Raw genomic sequence first — 18,872 nt, forward strand, 5'->3', positions numbered from 1 at the left:
TTTAATTTTAGTAGGTATTACACTCACAGACCAAACATGATATCATTCCATCAGACTTTAGACCAATGCAAATACTATCAGATTTTTATGTCCCTACAATTTGACTTAAACTACATCTCCATCGACATTCATACTCTGCTAAACATTATGAAGTGCATAGGAGAGGGGGTATTTCTCAGTGTGCAAGTTAATAGTACCTATTTCCATTCCATAAAAATATTGATTGTGGTAAGAATAATTGGTCAAACACTTCTGTGCATCAATTAGTCAGATCTTGTATGCACAATCCCTGTGTAGGAAGTTGTAGTGTATTCTTAGATTTCATACTTAAAGTTTGTTGTTGAAACTTTGTAAGTTGTCTTTCACAGGATAGCTTACATCTATCTTGAAGCAGTACCCAGTTCAATTTTTTCAGCTCCTCTGTCACACTCTCCAGTTGGTCAAATAAACCTATAACTGTTTATGCTGCCTTTCTTTGAATACATCTGCTATATCCTGTCAGTTCTATTTGGTTCAGGTACTACACACTCCAGCAATATTCCATGATGAGCTGCACAAGTGCTTTGTAAGCAATCTCATTTGCAGATTGGCTGCATCTTCTCAGTATCCTACCAATAAGGAATTTGCCATCTTCTTTTCCTGAAATTGATCCTATGTGATCATTCCATGTCCTGTTGTCACAAATTGTTGCATTCAAGTATTTAAAAAATGAAAAATAGAGGACAGAATGTAACAATACTATGAAAAGAATAGTTGCTACTCACCATATAGCAGAGATGCCGAGTTGCAGCTAGCCTTTGTCATTAATAGATTAATAGATGATGCACACACACACACACACACACACACACACACACACACACACACACACACACACACACACACAACTCACACACACATGACCAGAGTCTCTGGCAGCTAAAGCCAGACAACGAGCAGCAGCAGCAGCAGTAGTGATGGGAGAGACAACTGGTTGGGGGTAAGGAGGAGAATGGGGCAGGCATAGGGAGGGATAGCAGGATAGGGGTAGGGGGCAAGGAAGTGCTGCTGTAGAGCATGCAGGGATGAGAAGGAGGGAGGGTAGGGCAGCTATGGACCATCAGGAGGTTAGACGGGCGGCGGGGAACAAGGGGCGGGTGACTGGAAAAGGAGAGAAGTAGAAAGACTGGGTGCATAGGTGGAATAGAGGGCTGTGTTGTGCTGGAATGGGGACAGATAAGGGGCTAGATGGGTGAGGACAATGACTGACAAAGACTGATGCTAGGAGGATTACGGGAACATAGGATACATTGCAGGAAGAGTTCCCACCTGCGCATTTCAGAAAAGTTGGTGTTGTTGGCACAGGCTGTGAAGTAGTCATTGAAATGAAGAATGTCATGTTGTGTGACGTGCTCAGCAACAGGGTGGTCCAGTTGTTTCTTAGTCACAGTTTGTTGGTGGCCATTCATGTAGACATACTGTTTCTTGGTTGTCACACTCACATAGAATGCAGCACAGTGGTTGCAGCTTAGCTTGAAGATCACATGACTAGTTTCACAGGTAGACTTGCCTTTGATGGGTAGGTGATGTTTGTGACCAGACTGGAATAGGTGGTAGTGAGAGGATGTATGGGATAGGTCTTACATCTAGATGCATTACAGGCAAATGAACCGTGAGGTAAGGGGTTGGGAGCAGGGGTTTGTAGGGATGGACGAATACATTGTGTAGGTTTGGTTGACCACAGAATACCACTGTGGGAGGAGTTGGAAGGATAGCAGGCAGGACATTTCTCATTTCAGGGTATGACGAGAGGTTGCCAAAACCCTGGCAGATAATGTAATTCAGTTGCCCCAGTCCTGGGTGGTACTGAGTTATGGGGGGAATGCTCTTCTGTGGCTGAATGGTGAGACTTTGGGAGGTGGTGGATGACTGGAAAGATAAGGCACAAGAGATTTGTGTTTGCATGAGGTTGGAGGGATAATTATGGTCTGTGACGGCCTCTGAGACCCTCGGCATATTTTGAGAGGGACTACTTATCACTGTAAATGCAACGGCCATGGCTGGTTAGGCTATATGGAAAGGACTTCTTGGAATGGAATGGGTGGCAGCTGTTGAAGTGAAGGGATTATTGGTGGTTAGTAGTTTTAATATGGGCAGAAGTACTGATGTAAACATCTCTGAGGTGGAGGTCGACGTCTAGGAAGGTGGCTTATTGAGTTGAGTAGCACTAGCTAAAGTGAATGGGGGAGAAGCTGTTGATGTTCTGGAGGAATGTGGATAGGGTGTCCTTACCTTCAGTCCTGATTGCAAAGATGTCATCAATGAATCTGAACCAGGTGAGCGATTTAGGATTCTGGATGTTTAGGAAGGATTCCTCTAGATGACCCATGAATAGGTTGGCATGGGATGGTGCCATGTGGGTGCCCATAGCCTTAGCCTGGGTTTGTTTGTAGGTAATGCCTTCAAAGGAGAAGTAATTGTGGGTGAGGATACAGTTGGTCATGGCAATTAGGAAGGAGGTTGCTGGTTGAAATTCATTGAGCATTGGGAAAGATAGTGTTCAATAGCAGTAGGACCATTGGCATTAGGGATGATAGTGTAGAGAGAGGTGGCATCAATGGTGATAAGCAGGACACCGTGTGATAAAGGAACAGGAACTGTGGAGAATCAGTGGAGGAAATTGTTGGCATCTTTTATATAGGAAGGTAGGTTCCAGGTAATAGGCTGAAGGTGTTGGTCTATGAGAGCAAAGATTCTCTCATTGGAGGCACAGTAACTGGCCACAATGGGGCATCTTGGAGGGTTGAGTTTATAGACTTCAGGCAGTGTGAAGAAGATAGGAGTGTGGGGAGTGGTAGAGGTGAGGAGAGAGATGGACTCCAGGGAGAGATTCTGAAATAGGCCTAAGGATTTGAGGAGAGATGCGAGATGCTGCTGGATTTTAGGAATGGGGTCACTGTGGCTAGTTTGCAAGTGGATATATCTGACAGATGATGGAGTCCTTACGCCAGGTAATCCTTGTGGTCCAAAGCAACAGTGGTGGAGCCTTTGTTTGCAGATAGGATTCTAAGGTTGACATCAGTTTTTTGGTGGCGGACTGTGGACATAAGGTTAGTTTGCATGTTGAGGGATTTGGCAAATGATGGTGAGGCAAGATTCAAGGTTAAGAAATTCTGGAAAGTTAACATAGGGTGATTTTGGAGCAGTGGGATTGGCTCATGGTTGGATGGAGGAGTGAACTGAGTCAGGGGCAGGGTTCAACATTGGTCTTTGGTTGAGTCTGATTGGTAGGGTTGGTGGCGAAAAAGTGTTTCCACTGCACAGACTCAAAGATGGAGAGAAGGTGTTAAACAAGTTCTGCATGATTAAATTTGGGAATAGGGCAAAAAGTGAGGCCTTTGGAAAGGACTGATATTTCTTTGAGGCTGAGGCATTTGGAGGAAAGGTTCATGACTGCACTTCATGTCTGTTTAGGTTCTGGATTCTGTGTGGTGGTGGTAGGGAGTTTTTGAGGGTGGAGTAAATGTAGTAGGTCAGTGAGACAGGGTTCACCAGCTATGAGAAAGTGTTGGGGAGGTTTTGAGGTTGTTGTACACGTGGTAGACAGTGGCTCATAAAGGTGGGAGTAGGAAGTGAGCAGGGTGGAGAGTTTTTTGAGGTGGCATTGTGCATGTTGCTCTATTTCCTGGAGGGCAAGAGTTTCAATGTGTTATGGGTTCCAGAATTTGGTATTTCATAGCAGTAGAATTTTATGGATGAAGAGAATGTATTGCAAGGAAGTTGCGACCTGATTAATATGGTTTTGCAGGACTGTGTTGGTGAGGGCCAAGGAGTGGCAGAATCTGAACAGATGGAGGTCATTGCAGAAGGAAGAGTGGCATCATCAAACATGATGCTCACACTGGAAGGCCCGTTAGCCACACAGTACCTAGATACCAAGGGATTTATGCACAAAGAATTCGACCCAACCAACCAAACAGTGAATTCCACATACTACTGTGACATTTTGTGATGGCTCTGTGAAAACATGCTTCAACAACAGCCCAAACTTTGGCTTCAAGGGAACTGGCTGTTGCATCATGACAAAGTGCCCTGTCACACATCCTTGCTCACCAGGACCTTTTTGACAAAAAACAACATGGTGGTTGTACCTCACCAACCGTACTCACCAGATTTGCTACCTTGTGACTTTGTGCTATTCCCAAAACTAAAACTCAAGATGAAAGGCCTCAGTTCGATACTCTAGAGAGGATTCAAGAAGCATTGCTGGCAGTGATAAACACCCTCAAAGAACAGGACTTCCATAAAACATTTGACCAGTGGCAGATGTGCTGCGACCAGTGTGTACGTGCAGATGGGAACTGCTTTGAGGGTGATGGTGACCATTAGTCCAAAGTAAGGTTTTCAGCAGATGGCAGCACCAGTCCCAAAGATTTTGGGTAGCATCTCATATCCTTACATCGACAGGAAGAACTGCAGTCCACCACCTAAAAAGTGATTCTGAGCTTTAATCCAACCTGCAGACAGAGACTACACCACTGTTTGCAACCAAAAGGATTACCTGAGAAAAGGACTCTGTCAGTTGCCAGATACATCAACCTACAAACCTTGCCACAGTGACCCCATTCCCGAACTCCAACAGGATCTCCAGTGTCCATCCCAGAGCCTCTCCACAGAGTCCATCTCTCTCCTTGCCCCTACCACTCCCCACACTCCTACATTATACATGTTTTCTAAAGTCTATAAACCAAACAGTTGGATGCCCCATTGTGGCTGGTTATGGTGCCGCTTCTGAGAGAATCTCTTCTCTTGTAGACCAAACACCCATTCCTTACCAAGAAGTCCCTTCCATATAGCCTATCCACCCATGGCCAACGCATCTGTAGTGACAAGTAGTCCCTCTCAAAATATACCAATTGTCTCTCTGAGGCCTTGACAGACTGTAATTATCCAAACTTGCACAAAAACAAATCTCCTGTGCCTTATCTTTCCAGTCACCCACCACCTCCCAAAGTCTCACCATCTGACCACAGAGGAGCATTCCTCTCATAACTCAGTACCACTGGAGCAACTGATTTACATTCTCTGCCAGGGTTTTGACTACCTCTCATTTTGCCCTGAAGTGAGAAACGTCCTGCCCACTATCATTCCTACCTCTCCCACAGTGGTATTCAACCATCCACCAAACCTAGACAATATCCTCATTCATCCCTATATAAACCATGTTCCCATCCTCTTACATCATGGTTCATGTCCCTCCCACCACCTCCTACTCCAGTCTGGTCACAGGCATCACCTATTCCATCAAAGGCAGGGCAATCTGTGAAACCGGTCTTGTGATGTACAAGTTAAGCTTCAACCACTGTGCTCCATTCTATGTGAGCACAGCAACCAAAAATCTGTCCGTCCATGTGAATGGCCTCTGACAAACAGTGGCCAAGAAACAACTGGACCACCCTGTTGCTGAGCATGCCACACAACACTACATTCTTCATTTCAGTGATTGCTTCACAGCCTGTGCCATATGGATCACTCCCACCTACACTAGCTTTTCTGAATTGTGCTGGTAGGAAATCTCCCTGCAATATATCCCACATTCCCATAACTCTCCTGGCCTCAACCTTTGTCAGTCATTGTCCTCATCGATCTGGCCCCTTCTCTGTTCCCATTTAGCAATACACAGCCCTGTGTTCCACCAATTCTTCTTTTCTGCTACCCTCCACCCCCCCCCCCCCCCCCCCAACCCCTCCATCTAATCTTCCATCTGCACCTAGCTGCCCTACCCTCTCTCTACCTTGTCGTTGTATGCTTCCAAGCAGCACCTCACCATCCCCCACCCCTACCATACTATCTGTCCTCCTCCTTGCCCCAGCCTCCTCCTTACCCATCCAGTTTTGCACCTACACTGCTGCTGCTGCTCATAGTCTGGCTTCAGCTGCCAGAGGATGTGGTCATGTCTATGTGAGTTGTGTTTGCATGAGTATGTGTGTGTCTGTCATCTTGTTGGCCAAAAGCTTATTTTGTGGCAGTCTTTTTGTTGTGCCTCCATGTGACTCAGCAGCTTCACTATGTGGTGAGCAGCAACTATCCTTTTCATAAAACTGTTACACAGTAGTGTTTGTACAAGCTGAATGGAGCCCACTTGTGATTACCTAATACTGAAGATATAGGATACTATGTTTTTTGGTGACTTGCTCAGTTTTAGAGTTATGAGCCTTTAAAGCAAGTTGCCAATGTTTGCAGCTCTTTGAAATCTTATCAAGATTCGACTGAATATTCATGCAGCCTATTTTTAGACATTAATTCATTATAGATAGTCTGAGGTTACCATTAGTATTGTCTACAAGGTCATTAATATACAACATGAACTGCAAGAGGGCGAACACTCCATGTAGCACACCCGATGCAACTTCTACTTTCTTTGATGACTCTCCCTTCAAGATAATAAGCTGTGTCTTCACTACTAAGAAATCCTCAATACAGACACAAATTTCGCTTGATGCCCCATTTGATCATAATTTCAACAATAAATGTAGATGTGCCACCAAGTCAAATGCATTTTGAAAGTTGAAGAATGTTGTATGTATCTAGCTGCCTTGTCCTCTAGCTTTCAGGATGTTGTGTGAGAAAAGTGTGAGTTGGGTGTAACATGACAGTTGGTTTCAGATTCCATGCTGGTTCACACAATACTTTCTTTATGTACTGTACATAACATTTCTTTGTTACAATAGAGTTTATCGCTGTAACTTTCCCATGACAGAAATTTGCCTGCCTCTATTCCCAAAAACCTGTTACAGTCCACTTCTAAATCTGCATCCCCAATCCTAAAAAGAAAATACTGAATCAAAAAGGCAGAAGTATTAATTTCTCTGATCACTCCTAGAGCTTAGATCAGTGTTAAAAATTTATGTATACACTTCATTCTGTTAGATGTTTTGATTGCAATTTAACATAATAATTGTTTGTATTTACAGTCATGTCAGATACAGAAAATTAACTTAGTTAATTTAATTGCAGATCCAGACAGGCCAGAACCTCTTCCATATTTAAAATGTAAGGTGTTACTTTTATATCCTCAGGATTGTGATTCTTTCATGGCTACAATGAAAAGTCTGAAAATTTTTTTGCAGAGTTTTAACTGCTTTGAGGTAAGTGATTTTTCCAAAACTCAAAAAACTTTATAAAACTAGATTTTAATATTGCTTCTTCTAACTCACTTTGTGTTGGTGAAGTGATTTAGTTGTTTAGAGACAAATAATGGTAGGAAAATGGAATTTCTTGGAATTTCTTTTCAGTTTTCATAGGGGGGAGGGGGCGGGGCATTTTCCTGTGGTACATGAAATGATAGTATGCATCATCCATTACCACTTAACATGTTCTGATAGGTAACATTGACAAAGCAGTTTCGAAATATGAGCTCAGAATTAGTCTTTTGTAGTCTGGATCCAATTTTGCAATAAATTATGGTATGTTTTGAATTTCCACTATGAATTGTCCTCATGAATTAAAGTGTCTATGTTTTCAGTTCTCCTAGGGTAGTTAATAACTCAGTGCCTTGGATAGCATCTATAATACATTCAGATGTATTATGTGTCTTTAATTTACATTCCATATGTATCAGTTAAATTTGCATCTTTCGTCACCTTCATCAGCTATTTCACATCCAATGTTGGATAACAACCTCTTCCACTCTTTTCCTTGCATTATAATATTCAGTTGTAAGCATCCATGTTGCTTCTACACATTTTCTAATGTCAACAGTGTACTTTCCATAAAACTGAAATTACTGTACACCATCTAAATAATAAAGAAGCCCAGAGGAAGCTACATGTGACTATTGCTGGAATTGAAGTGCCACATGGTTACAAGCCAATATATCCAGGAATCACTTGGACTGGGTCTTGACATTTGCGATGGGGTGAAAAATAAGTGTGGTTGAAGAGTTCACGCGAATGTGCATATGCAAATGTTAATTAAAAAATGTTAGTGCAAATTTTGGCTCTCACGTAAGTCTGAAGGGATGATTTTCACACTTGGTGCATCAGTACACTGTTCCACACCGGCACAGTAGTTATAGTTTTTGAATTAATATTCATGAGTACAGTTTATGCTAGGAAACAAAAATTACACCATTATTATAGCAAAATCATTTTTTCACAACACAGTTCAATCACTATTTATTGGCGTCATCCTTTTCTTTCACACAATGAAGTTAGTACTGGTGAGACAGTTTACAGTTTTACTCTAATAATAATTTGACTCTGAGCCCCCAATAGCAGTAATGTAGGCTGCTATAAACAAGTCCCACTGTCCTCATTATTCTAGCAGTTTTGGCATGAAACCACAGCTCATCACATGTTCACTTACACCAATGTGTACCTCATAATCCGTACTCACACAAATAATCGTAGCACATCCAGTTCACCAAATATATTCTTGCACACTTTTGCTATTAAACAATACTCTTTGTCAAAATAAATCGGAACGAAAAATTCTTAGTCAAATGACCACATGGGCCACCCACAAGTGGGGTTCACACGCCACCCATCAGCCACACGATTGGCCAATGACTGACCCCCGACCAAGATGGCTGCTTGCTTATACAGGCTCAGATGTCAACCCCCCATACTCCTCTCCCCTGGTTATGCAAGTACCAATCTCCCCATTTAAGGTTACAAATTTTTACACATACATCACTCCACATAAATAAGTACACCATTGGACCTGTGCTAAAAAATACATATTATTTACTGTGTTACATTAATTTCTAGGATTATTCTATCGCCCATAAATCAAGTTTTAGTTTTTTGAAAAATTTCGCACTTAACAAAAATTTCTTTATTTACATCTGTGCTGCAAAGTTTTAACACAGAACTGCAGATAGCACTGTTTTTAGATGTAATATATAGCAATCTACACATTGCACTGCTCAAAATCTTCGTATCTATAATAATTAATTAATTATGGATGATAACTGTTAATAATAATTTGCAAGCAATGAAAACTATTGCAAGTTAAGTGCATAGTAACTTAACTAGTTTAAAATACATGTGACGCCACCCAAAATATTATATAGTGCCGTTCTTTACACAATGGATTTTCTATTGAATTTTATAAACAATTTCCCATCAAACTTTGTTTATTGCTCTTTACAAGCTTAATTACTTATGAGTCTTAACATATGACTGTTCATCTAGTAACGGGGGTTTGTACCATCAAACATTCCAACAACTGTGCACAATTTATCTAATAAAATTGGCTCAAGAGTGAATCCACTTCCAAGACTGCCAGAAGCAATTGCATTGTATTTGCTCTTTTGTATTCAGCTGGTGAACATTTTGTTCCAGTGTGTAAAAACAGCACACACACAACAAAGATTGATGCATAGCTTAATAAAACCATGAGAGTGATAATTGTTGAGTTAGACATATTCCCTTCCAGTGGTTACCTGTCCTAGCTAATATTGCTCAATGGGATCTAAGAAGGGAAGCAAATTTTCTCAACAAGATTGAATCTCATAAAAACTCTTTCTTGTATGATACCCTACAACATAACCAATAACTCATCTGAAAAGATATAAACCATTCTGGGTTTATTCAGAAAGTATCAGTTGTTTCCACATGAGCTCCAGGTGATAACAATGCTCGAATAAACTTTCATCCAACAATGCTCATCTGGTTCAAGATCCAAGAAAGGAGGTAGATGGATACCTACCACTATGCCAAACATGATCAACACTGAACAACATTGGGGCAGGTCAAGGGAGGTGTGGTTTCACCTTGAGGAACTGAAGTTTTCATTCATCTGCTGCTTGAAACAGCAAAATGGAGGACCAACATTAGAAAACATTGTTAGGGACTGAGTGCTGAGTAAGTTGCACAGTGGTTAGCACACTTGTCGCATTTGGAAGGATGACAGTTCAAACCCATGTCCAGCCGTCTGATTTAGGTTTTCCATGATTTCCCTAAATTGATCCAGGAAAATGCTGGGATATTTCCTTTGAAAGGGCATGGACAATTTCCTTCCCCATCCTTCCTTATTCTGTGCTTGTGCTCTGTCTCTAATGACCTCATTATCAATGGAATGTTAAATGCTAATTTCCTTCTCGACCTCCATATTGTTAAGAAGTGTTCACTTCGAGCATTTGATGGTGATGAGAATACTCTGCTCCAAGTGAATTCAAGTGCTCTCCATTGATTCTCACATTTTAATACTTCCATCTGAATGTACTTTTGTGTACTTGTAAAACCATATGATAAATAAAATAATAACCTACCATTAAGTCATTGTCTGAGTTTTTTCTATACCTTGCAATTTCTTGGCTCATCTGTAATCCATTCATCTGACTAAATGTCTCTTTCGTTATTAAATATTTAGCCTGTGAACATCCTGTTAACACTGAAAATTTAAAAAATGAAGTGTATTGTTATGTCTGTATCATGTGAGTTTTCATACTTTTGTTGTGCTGATGCAACGTAATGTTTGGACAGGTAAAACTGAAAGTGTTTGATGCTATATTATTGTGAGTGTTTCTCTGAGGAATCAAGCTTCCTAAATCTCTTATACTCTGTTTTAAATAAATATTCATAATACATCCTAAAAATTTGAAAATGTCAGAAATGCCACATAAATCTTCAGACCTTGAGGTCTCTTTCTTATTTACTCTCAAGTGTTCTGATTGTTTAGTGAGATATATTCCCATTGCTTTCTTACTTTGAATGTATAAAAGGTGCTGTTGTCTGTGTATGTATGTATTAGAGAGAGAGAATCAATTTTTAAATCAATATTTAAATCAGTCTTTAAATCAATATTTAAACTGTGTCTTGGTGCATGTAGTTCCTGTGCTGGTATAATGTTGTTATGAAAGTAATTCTCTACAATCTCTACAATCTAAAAGGTGATAACTAATTGACAAATGTTATTCTGTACTCACTTTCTTTTTTTAATAACAAGGTATAAATGTATCAATATGTGCTTCAAAATGCACAATGTGACTGGAGGATCATAAGCAAATGAAGATTAATATTTCATAACAAGTGTATAAAATCATTAACTTCCTAAAGTTGGACAAATATGGAGAAAGAAACAGTGATTGATTGTTACAAACTATTTTTAAAATTCAGCCCATGTGTCTTTTTTTCTGAAATAAATGCAACTGATTTACTATCCTTGTACTGGCAAAAGTAGCCAGACACATCTACCAGAATCTACGCTATGCTCTGTTTTCATTATTGCTTCCTTTTAGGAATTTCACCTCACACTGACTCAGTTCAAGAATATTACAGATCCTAAATGTATTAAGGTTATGATATGTTTGTTTGCATTATAAATATTATAAAATTAAATAATTTTTCCAGGTATATGATTACTTTGATCCCAAGAGGTTTGGAGAAATAGCATGTGATCCACAGGGATGGGTCAGCAGCCTACTTTCACATAAAGATGTGAGGATAATTCTAGCAGAAACTGATACCGCTTTGCTCCATCAACTAGCTATTGCAAAGATATGTGTTGTGAACTATGTTTCACCTTTGCCATATAGCAATCTTTTTGCATATGGTTTACAAAATCTTCTACAGAGTCTCAGACCACAGGAATATAGTCGTATTTTTTTGATAAGGTAAGTAAGTACCAGTTGATACTTTTTTCCTTTTTGGTGCATGTGTGATTCAGTTTTAAGTGTATTTTTTTTTTTTTTTACAGTAATTTGTGTAGATTATGATATGAGGGTTTATTAACAAAGACTGAGTCTGATTTTTTTTCACAGATGTGTATTATTCCAATTCAATGCTTACACAATCTATTTTGAAGTATTTCCTTCCTACTTCAATGCACTTTTTACAGTATACCTGCCAGTCCTTGAATGCATAGTGCAGGCCATTCTGTGCACAGCTCCTTGAAAATCACCTCTTTTTTTCTTGAGCACTGCTTCAGAGTTCTGGACTCAAATGTCCTGAAGCTTAGCCAAAAAAGGCCTCCCCCCATGAACCATGGACCTTGCCATTGGTGGGGAGGCTTGCGTGCCTCAGCGATACAGATAGCTGTACCGTAGGTACAACCACAATGGAGGGATATCTGTCGAGAGGCCAGACAAACGTGTGGTCCATGAAGAGGGGCAGCAGCCTTTTCAGTCGTTGCAAGGGCAACAGTCTGGATGATTGACTGACCTGGCCTTGTAACAATAACCAAAATGGCCTTGCTGTGCTGGTACTGTGAACGGCTGAAAACAAGGGGAAACTACGGCCATAATTTTTCCCGAGGGCATGCAGCTTTACTATATGATTAAATGTTGATGGCGACCTCTTGGATAAAATATTCCAGATGTAAAATAGTCCCCCATTCGGATCTCCGGGCGGGGACTACTCAAGAGGATGTTGTTATCAGGAGAAAGAAAACTGGCGTTCTCCTGATCGGAGCGTGGAATGTCAGATCACTTAATCGGGCAGGTAGGTCAGAAAATTTAAAAAGGGAAATGGATAGGTTAAAGTTAGATATAGTGGGAATTAGTGAAGTTCGGTGGAAGGAGGAACAAGACTTCTGGTCAGGTGACTACAGGGTTATAAACACAAAATCAAATAGGGGTAATGCACGAGTAGGTTTAATAATGAAAAGGAAAATAGGAATGGGGGTAAGCTACTACAAACAGCATAGTGAACGCATTATTGTGGCCAAGATAGATACGAAGCCCACACCTACTACAGTAATACAAGTTTATATGAAAACTAGCTCTGCAGATGATGAAGAAATTGAAGAAATGCATGATGAAATAAAAGAAATTATTGAGATAGTGAAGGGTGATGAAAATTTAATAGTCATGGGTGACTGGAATTCGGTTGTAGGAAAAGGGAGAGAAGGAAACGTAGTAGGTGAATAGGGATTGGGGGAGAGAAATGAAAGAGGAAGCCACCTGGTAGAATTTTGCACAGAGCACAACTTAATCATAGCTAACACTTGGTTTAAGAATCATGAAAGAAGGTTGTATACATGGAAGAACCCTGGAGATACTAAATGTATCAGCTAGATTATATAATGGTAAGAGAGAGATTTAGGAAACAGGTTTTAAATTGTAAGACATTTCCAGGGGCAGATGTGGACTCTGACCACAATCTATTGATTATGACCTGTAGATTAAATCTCAAGAAACTGCAAAATGGGGTGGGAATTAAAGGAGATGGGACCTGGATAAACTGAAAGTACCAGAGGTTGTACAGAGTTTCAGGGAGAGCTTAAGGGAACAACTGACAGGAATGGGGGAAAGAAATACAGTAGAAGAAGAATGGGTAGTTTTGAGGGATGAAGTAGTGAAGGCAGCAGAGGATCAAGTAGGTAAAAAGACGAGGGCTAGTAGAAATCCTTGGGTAACAGAAGAAATATTAAATTTAATTGATGAAAGGAGAAAATATAAAAATGCAGTAAATGAAGCAGGCAAAAAGGAATACAAATGTCTCAAAAATGAGATCGACAGGAAGTGCAAAATGGCTAAGCAGGGATGGCTAGAGGACAAATGTAAGTATGTAGAGGCTTATCTCACTAGGGGTAAGATAGATACTGCCTGCAGGAAAATTAAAGAGACCTTTGGAGAAATGAGAACCACTTGTATGAACATCAAGAGCTCAGATGGTAACCCAGGTCTAAGCAAAGAAGGGAAAGCAGAAAGGTGGAAGGAGTATATAGAGGGTCTATACAAGGGCGATATACTTGAGGACAATATTATGGAAATGGAGGAGGATGTGGATGAGTATGAGATGGGAGATGCGATACTGCATCGAGAGTTTGACAGAGCATTGAGAGATCTGAGTCGAAACAAGGCCCCCGGAGTAGACAACATTCCATTGGAACTACTGACGGCCTTGGGAGATCTAGTCCTGACAATACTCTACCGTCTGGTGAGCAAGGTGTATGAAACAGGTGAAATACCCTCACACTTCAAGAAGAACATAATAATTCCAATCCCAAAGAAAGCAGGCGTTGACAAATGTGAAAATTACCGAACAATCAGTCTAATAAGCCACAGCTGCAAAATACTAACACAAATTCTTTACAGGCGAATGGAAAAACTAGTAGAAGCCGACTTCAGGGAAGATCAGTTTGGATTCCGTAGAAATACTGGAACACGTGAGGCAATACTGACCTTACGACTTATCTTAGAAGAAAGATTAAGGAAAGGCAAACCTACATTTCTAGCATTTGTAGACTTAGAGAAAGCTTTTGACAATGTTGACTGGAATACTCTCTTTCAGATTCTAAAGGAGGCAGGGGTAAAATACAGGGAGCGAAGGCTATGTACAATTTGTGCAGAAACCAGATGGCAGTTATAAGAGTCGAGGGACATGAAAGGAAGCAGTTGTTGGGAACGGAGTAAGACAGGGTTGTAGCCTTTCCCCAATGTTATTCAATCTGTATATTGAGCAAGCAGTAAAGGAAACAAACGAAAAATTCGGAGTAGGTATTAAAATCCAGGGATAAGAAATAAAAACTTTGAGGTTCACTGATGACATTGTAATTCTGTCAGAGACAGTAAAGGACTTGGAAGAGCAGTTGAACAGAATGGACAGTGTCTTGAAAGGAGAGTATAAGATGAACATCAACAAAAGCAAAACGAGGATAATGGAATGTAGTCAAATTAAGTTGGGTGATGCTGAGGGAATTAGATTAGGAAATGAGACACTTAAAGTAGTAAAGGAGTTTTGCTATTTGGGGAGCAAAATAACTGATGATGGTTGAAGTAGAGAGGATATAAAATGTAGACTGGCAATGGCAAAGACAGCGTTTCTGAAGAAGAGAAATTTGTTAACATCGAGTATAGATTTATGTATCAGGAAGTCGTTTCTGAAAGTATTTGTTTGGAGTGTAGCCATGTATGGAAGTGAAACATGGACGATAACTAGTTTGGACAAGAAGAGAATAGAAGCTTTCGAAATGTGGTGCTACAGAAGAATGCTGAAGATTAGATGGGTAGATCACGTAACTAATGAGGAGGTATTGAATAGGATTGGGGAGAAGAGATGTTTGTGGCACAACTTGACGAGAAGAAGGGATTGGTTGGTAGGACATGTTTTGAGGCATCAAGGGATCACCAATTTGGTACTGGAGGGCAGCGTGGAGGGTAAAAATCGTAGGGGGAGACCAAGAGATGAATACACTAAGCAGATTGAGAAGGATGTAGGTTGCAGTAGGTACTGGGAGATGAAGATGCTTGCACAGGATAGAGTGGCATGGAGAGCTGCATCAAACCAGTCTCAGGACTGAAGACCACAACAACATCTTTCAATAATTTCTAGAGTAAACCCATTTGTTCAGAAAAGATAACAAAAATAGGCAGGTCCTGTTACTCTTTTTGTTCAAAATGTGACATACTCACTCAAAATAGTGACTTTGTTATGCATCTCGTGTATTACAAATACAAAAAGTTATTTACTAAATGTATTTAAGAAGTCATATTCTCACTTGTGTGAAGGGGAGAAACCCCTTGTGTGGCAAGTTACAAAATATGCAATCTGTTGCAAATATATAACAGAATTTCATCATTAGTAACAAATAATTGAAAAAGATACAAACAAAAAATTGTGGTCTCATTTAATAATTATAACAGTTAATTTCAAGTAGAACACCACCAATTGCTCAGTGCAAATGGTAAAAAATCTTGCAGATTCCATTTGCCTCACCATGTAAGTGACAGGTTGATAACTTTATAAGCCAGGCAAGTGTCATTATGTGCACAGTATTAATCTGAGAAGTATTTCCATTATACTGAAAAAAATCCAAGTTGGCGCATATATCAACAGCTGGCATGTGGCTTTCTTAACTTATATACATACTTGTTTCTATTTTTGAGACATGTTTTGTAACATGGAACCCTATGTTATATACTGTCAACTATCATTACAAAAATATACTACTCATGCTGGTGACCAGCTGTCGACAGTTTCACTTGTTCAATTTTATTAGCTTATAGTATTTATGTCACTAAGATGGTGAACATAACATTTACGTATGTCAAAGCACATGACAGTGGTATCATCTGAATCACATTACAGTAGATAACACCTCACAGATATATTTTATGACTAAGTTTTACTACTTTTACTACATTCACAATTATTATAATGTCCATATTCTGGGGATTTTGTCACTCATGAAGCAAATATTTAAATTGATGATGCTTTCTGGGGAAGAACTGAGGATATTCCCTAGTAAATTATTTCAGTCCTTTACTCCTTAACCAACTTATTCTTATTTATTCTCAGTTTTGTTTCAAGATTTAAATACATACTTTATAGTGATGGTCTTCCCTTTCCCCATATACAAATTCTGTGATCAATGTACATCTTAATGAATTCCCATGTACTTTCAGCCACACCAACATCATCCACTGCTGGATATGGGGTTTTTCCATACTTCTTCATTTTTTATGATCAGCTTCCTACATTCAAGTTTTTCCTGCATCTTTAAGCTGACAATTCATTAGGCTGTCCTTTAGCTCTTACCTTATCATTAGAAATCAATAAGGAATATTATTTAGTGATAAATCATTTAAAGCCAGTTGTTGCATTCACATGAGGCAGATGACACAAGAACTTAACATCTCCATTGGTAGTGAAGCGGATATCCTGCACAACTGGTTGGACTACCAGCAGATATATTCTTACCAGGCACTGTGCCAACACTCAGACCAGGATACAACCACAATCACTTAATGCAGTATCAGACAGTGTGTAACATTCCTGTGCTGTATCATCACATGGTACAAAATGTAGGTGGATCATATGATACCTGAGATGATGGAACCACTGTCATGGAGACACACCTTGACTCCCTACAAAAGAAGTTTGAAACAATGTAAAACAGAAAGAAAATTACAGTCTTAATACTGTCATTTACTGTACCATGCTGGAATGGTTGTGGAAGGTGCTTCAGAGAAAAGGACCAGAATTTCTTCTGAAAAGTGTCATGTTGTTACAGAACAACATTTAAGAAGATACATCTCAGATAAAAAAATAGAAAATTTGAATATAATAATCAATTCCCAGATCATCTGTCAGGAGATTGTCAGGCTATGTGAATAGTTACAGTATACAGGAACTGCTAATATTTGTAGAAATAATACATTGTCAGAATGAAACATAGTTATGCTCTTTCAATAAATTTATCATGCAAAAATACCTTATCTTGACTCTTGTGACCAAGTGTCACCAAAACTGAAATCTAACAGTAATTTTTACTCAAACTACTTTAGCAGTCCCTGTGAAGATATTCCTCTATGGAGTAGAAGGACTTGCCTCCAAAAATTCTTTCAAACTCTGTTTAACCTGTGCTCTATCAGAAACCAAGTTTTTAGTAGTTGCTGGCAATTTATTGAAAATGTGTTTCTGAATATTGGATCCCTTTTTGAACCAAAGTAAGTGATTTTAGGTCTTTAAGTAGACTGTTTTTACTCCTAGTGTTGATACTATGTATTCAGTTATTGGTTGGAAATAGAGACATATTATTTCCAACAAATTTCATTAAGCAATAAATATACTGAGGAGATGCAGTTAGAATACACAGTTCCTTGAACAGGTTTCTACATTATGTTCTTGAATTTACACGACAAAAGAGACTATTACATGCTTTTGCACTCTCAAAACTTTTGCTTGATTTGACGAGTTAGCCAAGATTATGATCCTTTATGAATGAAAGTAAGCAAAGTATATAAGTTCTTTTATATTTACATCTCTTACATCTGACATCATTCACATTGCAAATGCAGACTTGTTTAGGCACTTTTAGCAAATCTGTGGTAAGTCCTTCCCAGTGGAATTTATTATTGAGCTGTACCCAGAAATTTAACACTGTCAACCTCTCCTATCTGCAAGTCTCAGTTGTGAATGATTTGGCCCAGCATTTCTGATGGGCTTTAATGGTTTACCCTCTATACAGCCCAGATATATGAAGCAATTTTCATCTCTTCAGACTGGTTGGTAGCTACTACAAACCAAAATTCAGGAGGCTGTTAGTTAAGCAGCTTCTACATCTGAACTCTGGTTTCTTTATGCTGACTTTGAAAGATTTGTTCTACAGTGAAACAAATGCATATGCTTTACTCAAATGTACAGTGGGAGGATCATCTGACATAAATGTCAGAAAAATACCTAACTACACTATTACATTGTTGTTCTCCTTTGATGAGAAAACATTTTCATAGCTATAGATGACACTAATGATCCTTATAATGTGTCTAAGTTATACTCTATTTTTTTCCCCAGAGAAACACGTCACATTAATGTCTGATCATTCAACAGACATGAACAATTATGTTTACAGACAAACACAATGTATACTGAAAAGAATAGTTGCTACTCACCACACAGTGGAGATGCTAAGTCGCGGAAAGGCACAACAAAATGACTGTCACACAATTAGCTTTTCGCCAACAAGGCCTTTCTCAAAATTAGACAACATACACACTCACACAAATGCAACTCACACACACATGACCACAGTCTGTGGAAGCTGGAGTCTGACTGCCTTTCTGCTACTCAGCATCTCTGATATGTAGTGAGTAACAACTATCCTCTTCATTATATTGTTACAGTTCATCCAGGATTTTCCACTGTTTAAATGTAATGTGTCATTGTTTAAAATATTGAAATGAGGGAAAATTAAGGTTTAATCAGTGGCGGATTTACATATGGGCCCACTAGGCATGTGCCTAGGGGCAGCAGCTTAAGAAGGGACTGCATTATGTGCTCTGTACTCATTTTAAACTTTTGCATTTTAAAATAACTGCACTTACAAACGCCAAAAAATTTTAATGTTGTTAAACAACTTGCTAGTTTAAATAAGCCTTAAGAATTAAATTTGACAATACGAGCTTCGGAATATATGTAGTTTATTTGGTGACTGAATGGAAA

At 39.3% G+C, this 18,872-nt stretch overlaps 1 protein-coding gene across 3 annotated transcripts in view; it reads left to right on the forward strand.

The window, feature by feature from the left end:
• Nucleotides 1-18,872, forward strand: part of LOC126278962 (uncharacterized) — a 297,991-nt gene that overhangs the window by 237,410 nt on the left and 41,709 nt on the right. For all 3 annotated transcript variants that reach the window (XM_049979247.1, XM_049979246.1, XM_049979248.1), the window contains 2 exons: nucleotides 6,997-7,127; nucleotides 11,337-11,599. In XM_049979247.1, coding sequence (XP_049835204.1) covers nucleotides 6,997-7,127; nucleotides 11,337-11,599 — 394 coding nt within the window. The remainder of the gene's footprint in view (nucleotides 1-6,996; nucleotides 7,128-11,336; nucleotides 11,600-18,872) is intronic.

Source organism: Schistocerca gregaria, chromosome 6, assembly GCF_023897955.1.
Source record: "Schistocerca gregaria isolate iqSchGreg1 chromosome 6, iqSchGreg1.2, whole genome shotgun sequence".
Classification (NCBI taxonomy): Eukaryota; Metazoa; Arthropoda; class Insecta; order Orthoptera; family Acrididae; genus Schistocerca; species Schistocerca gregaria.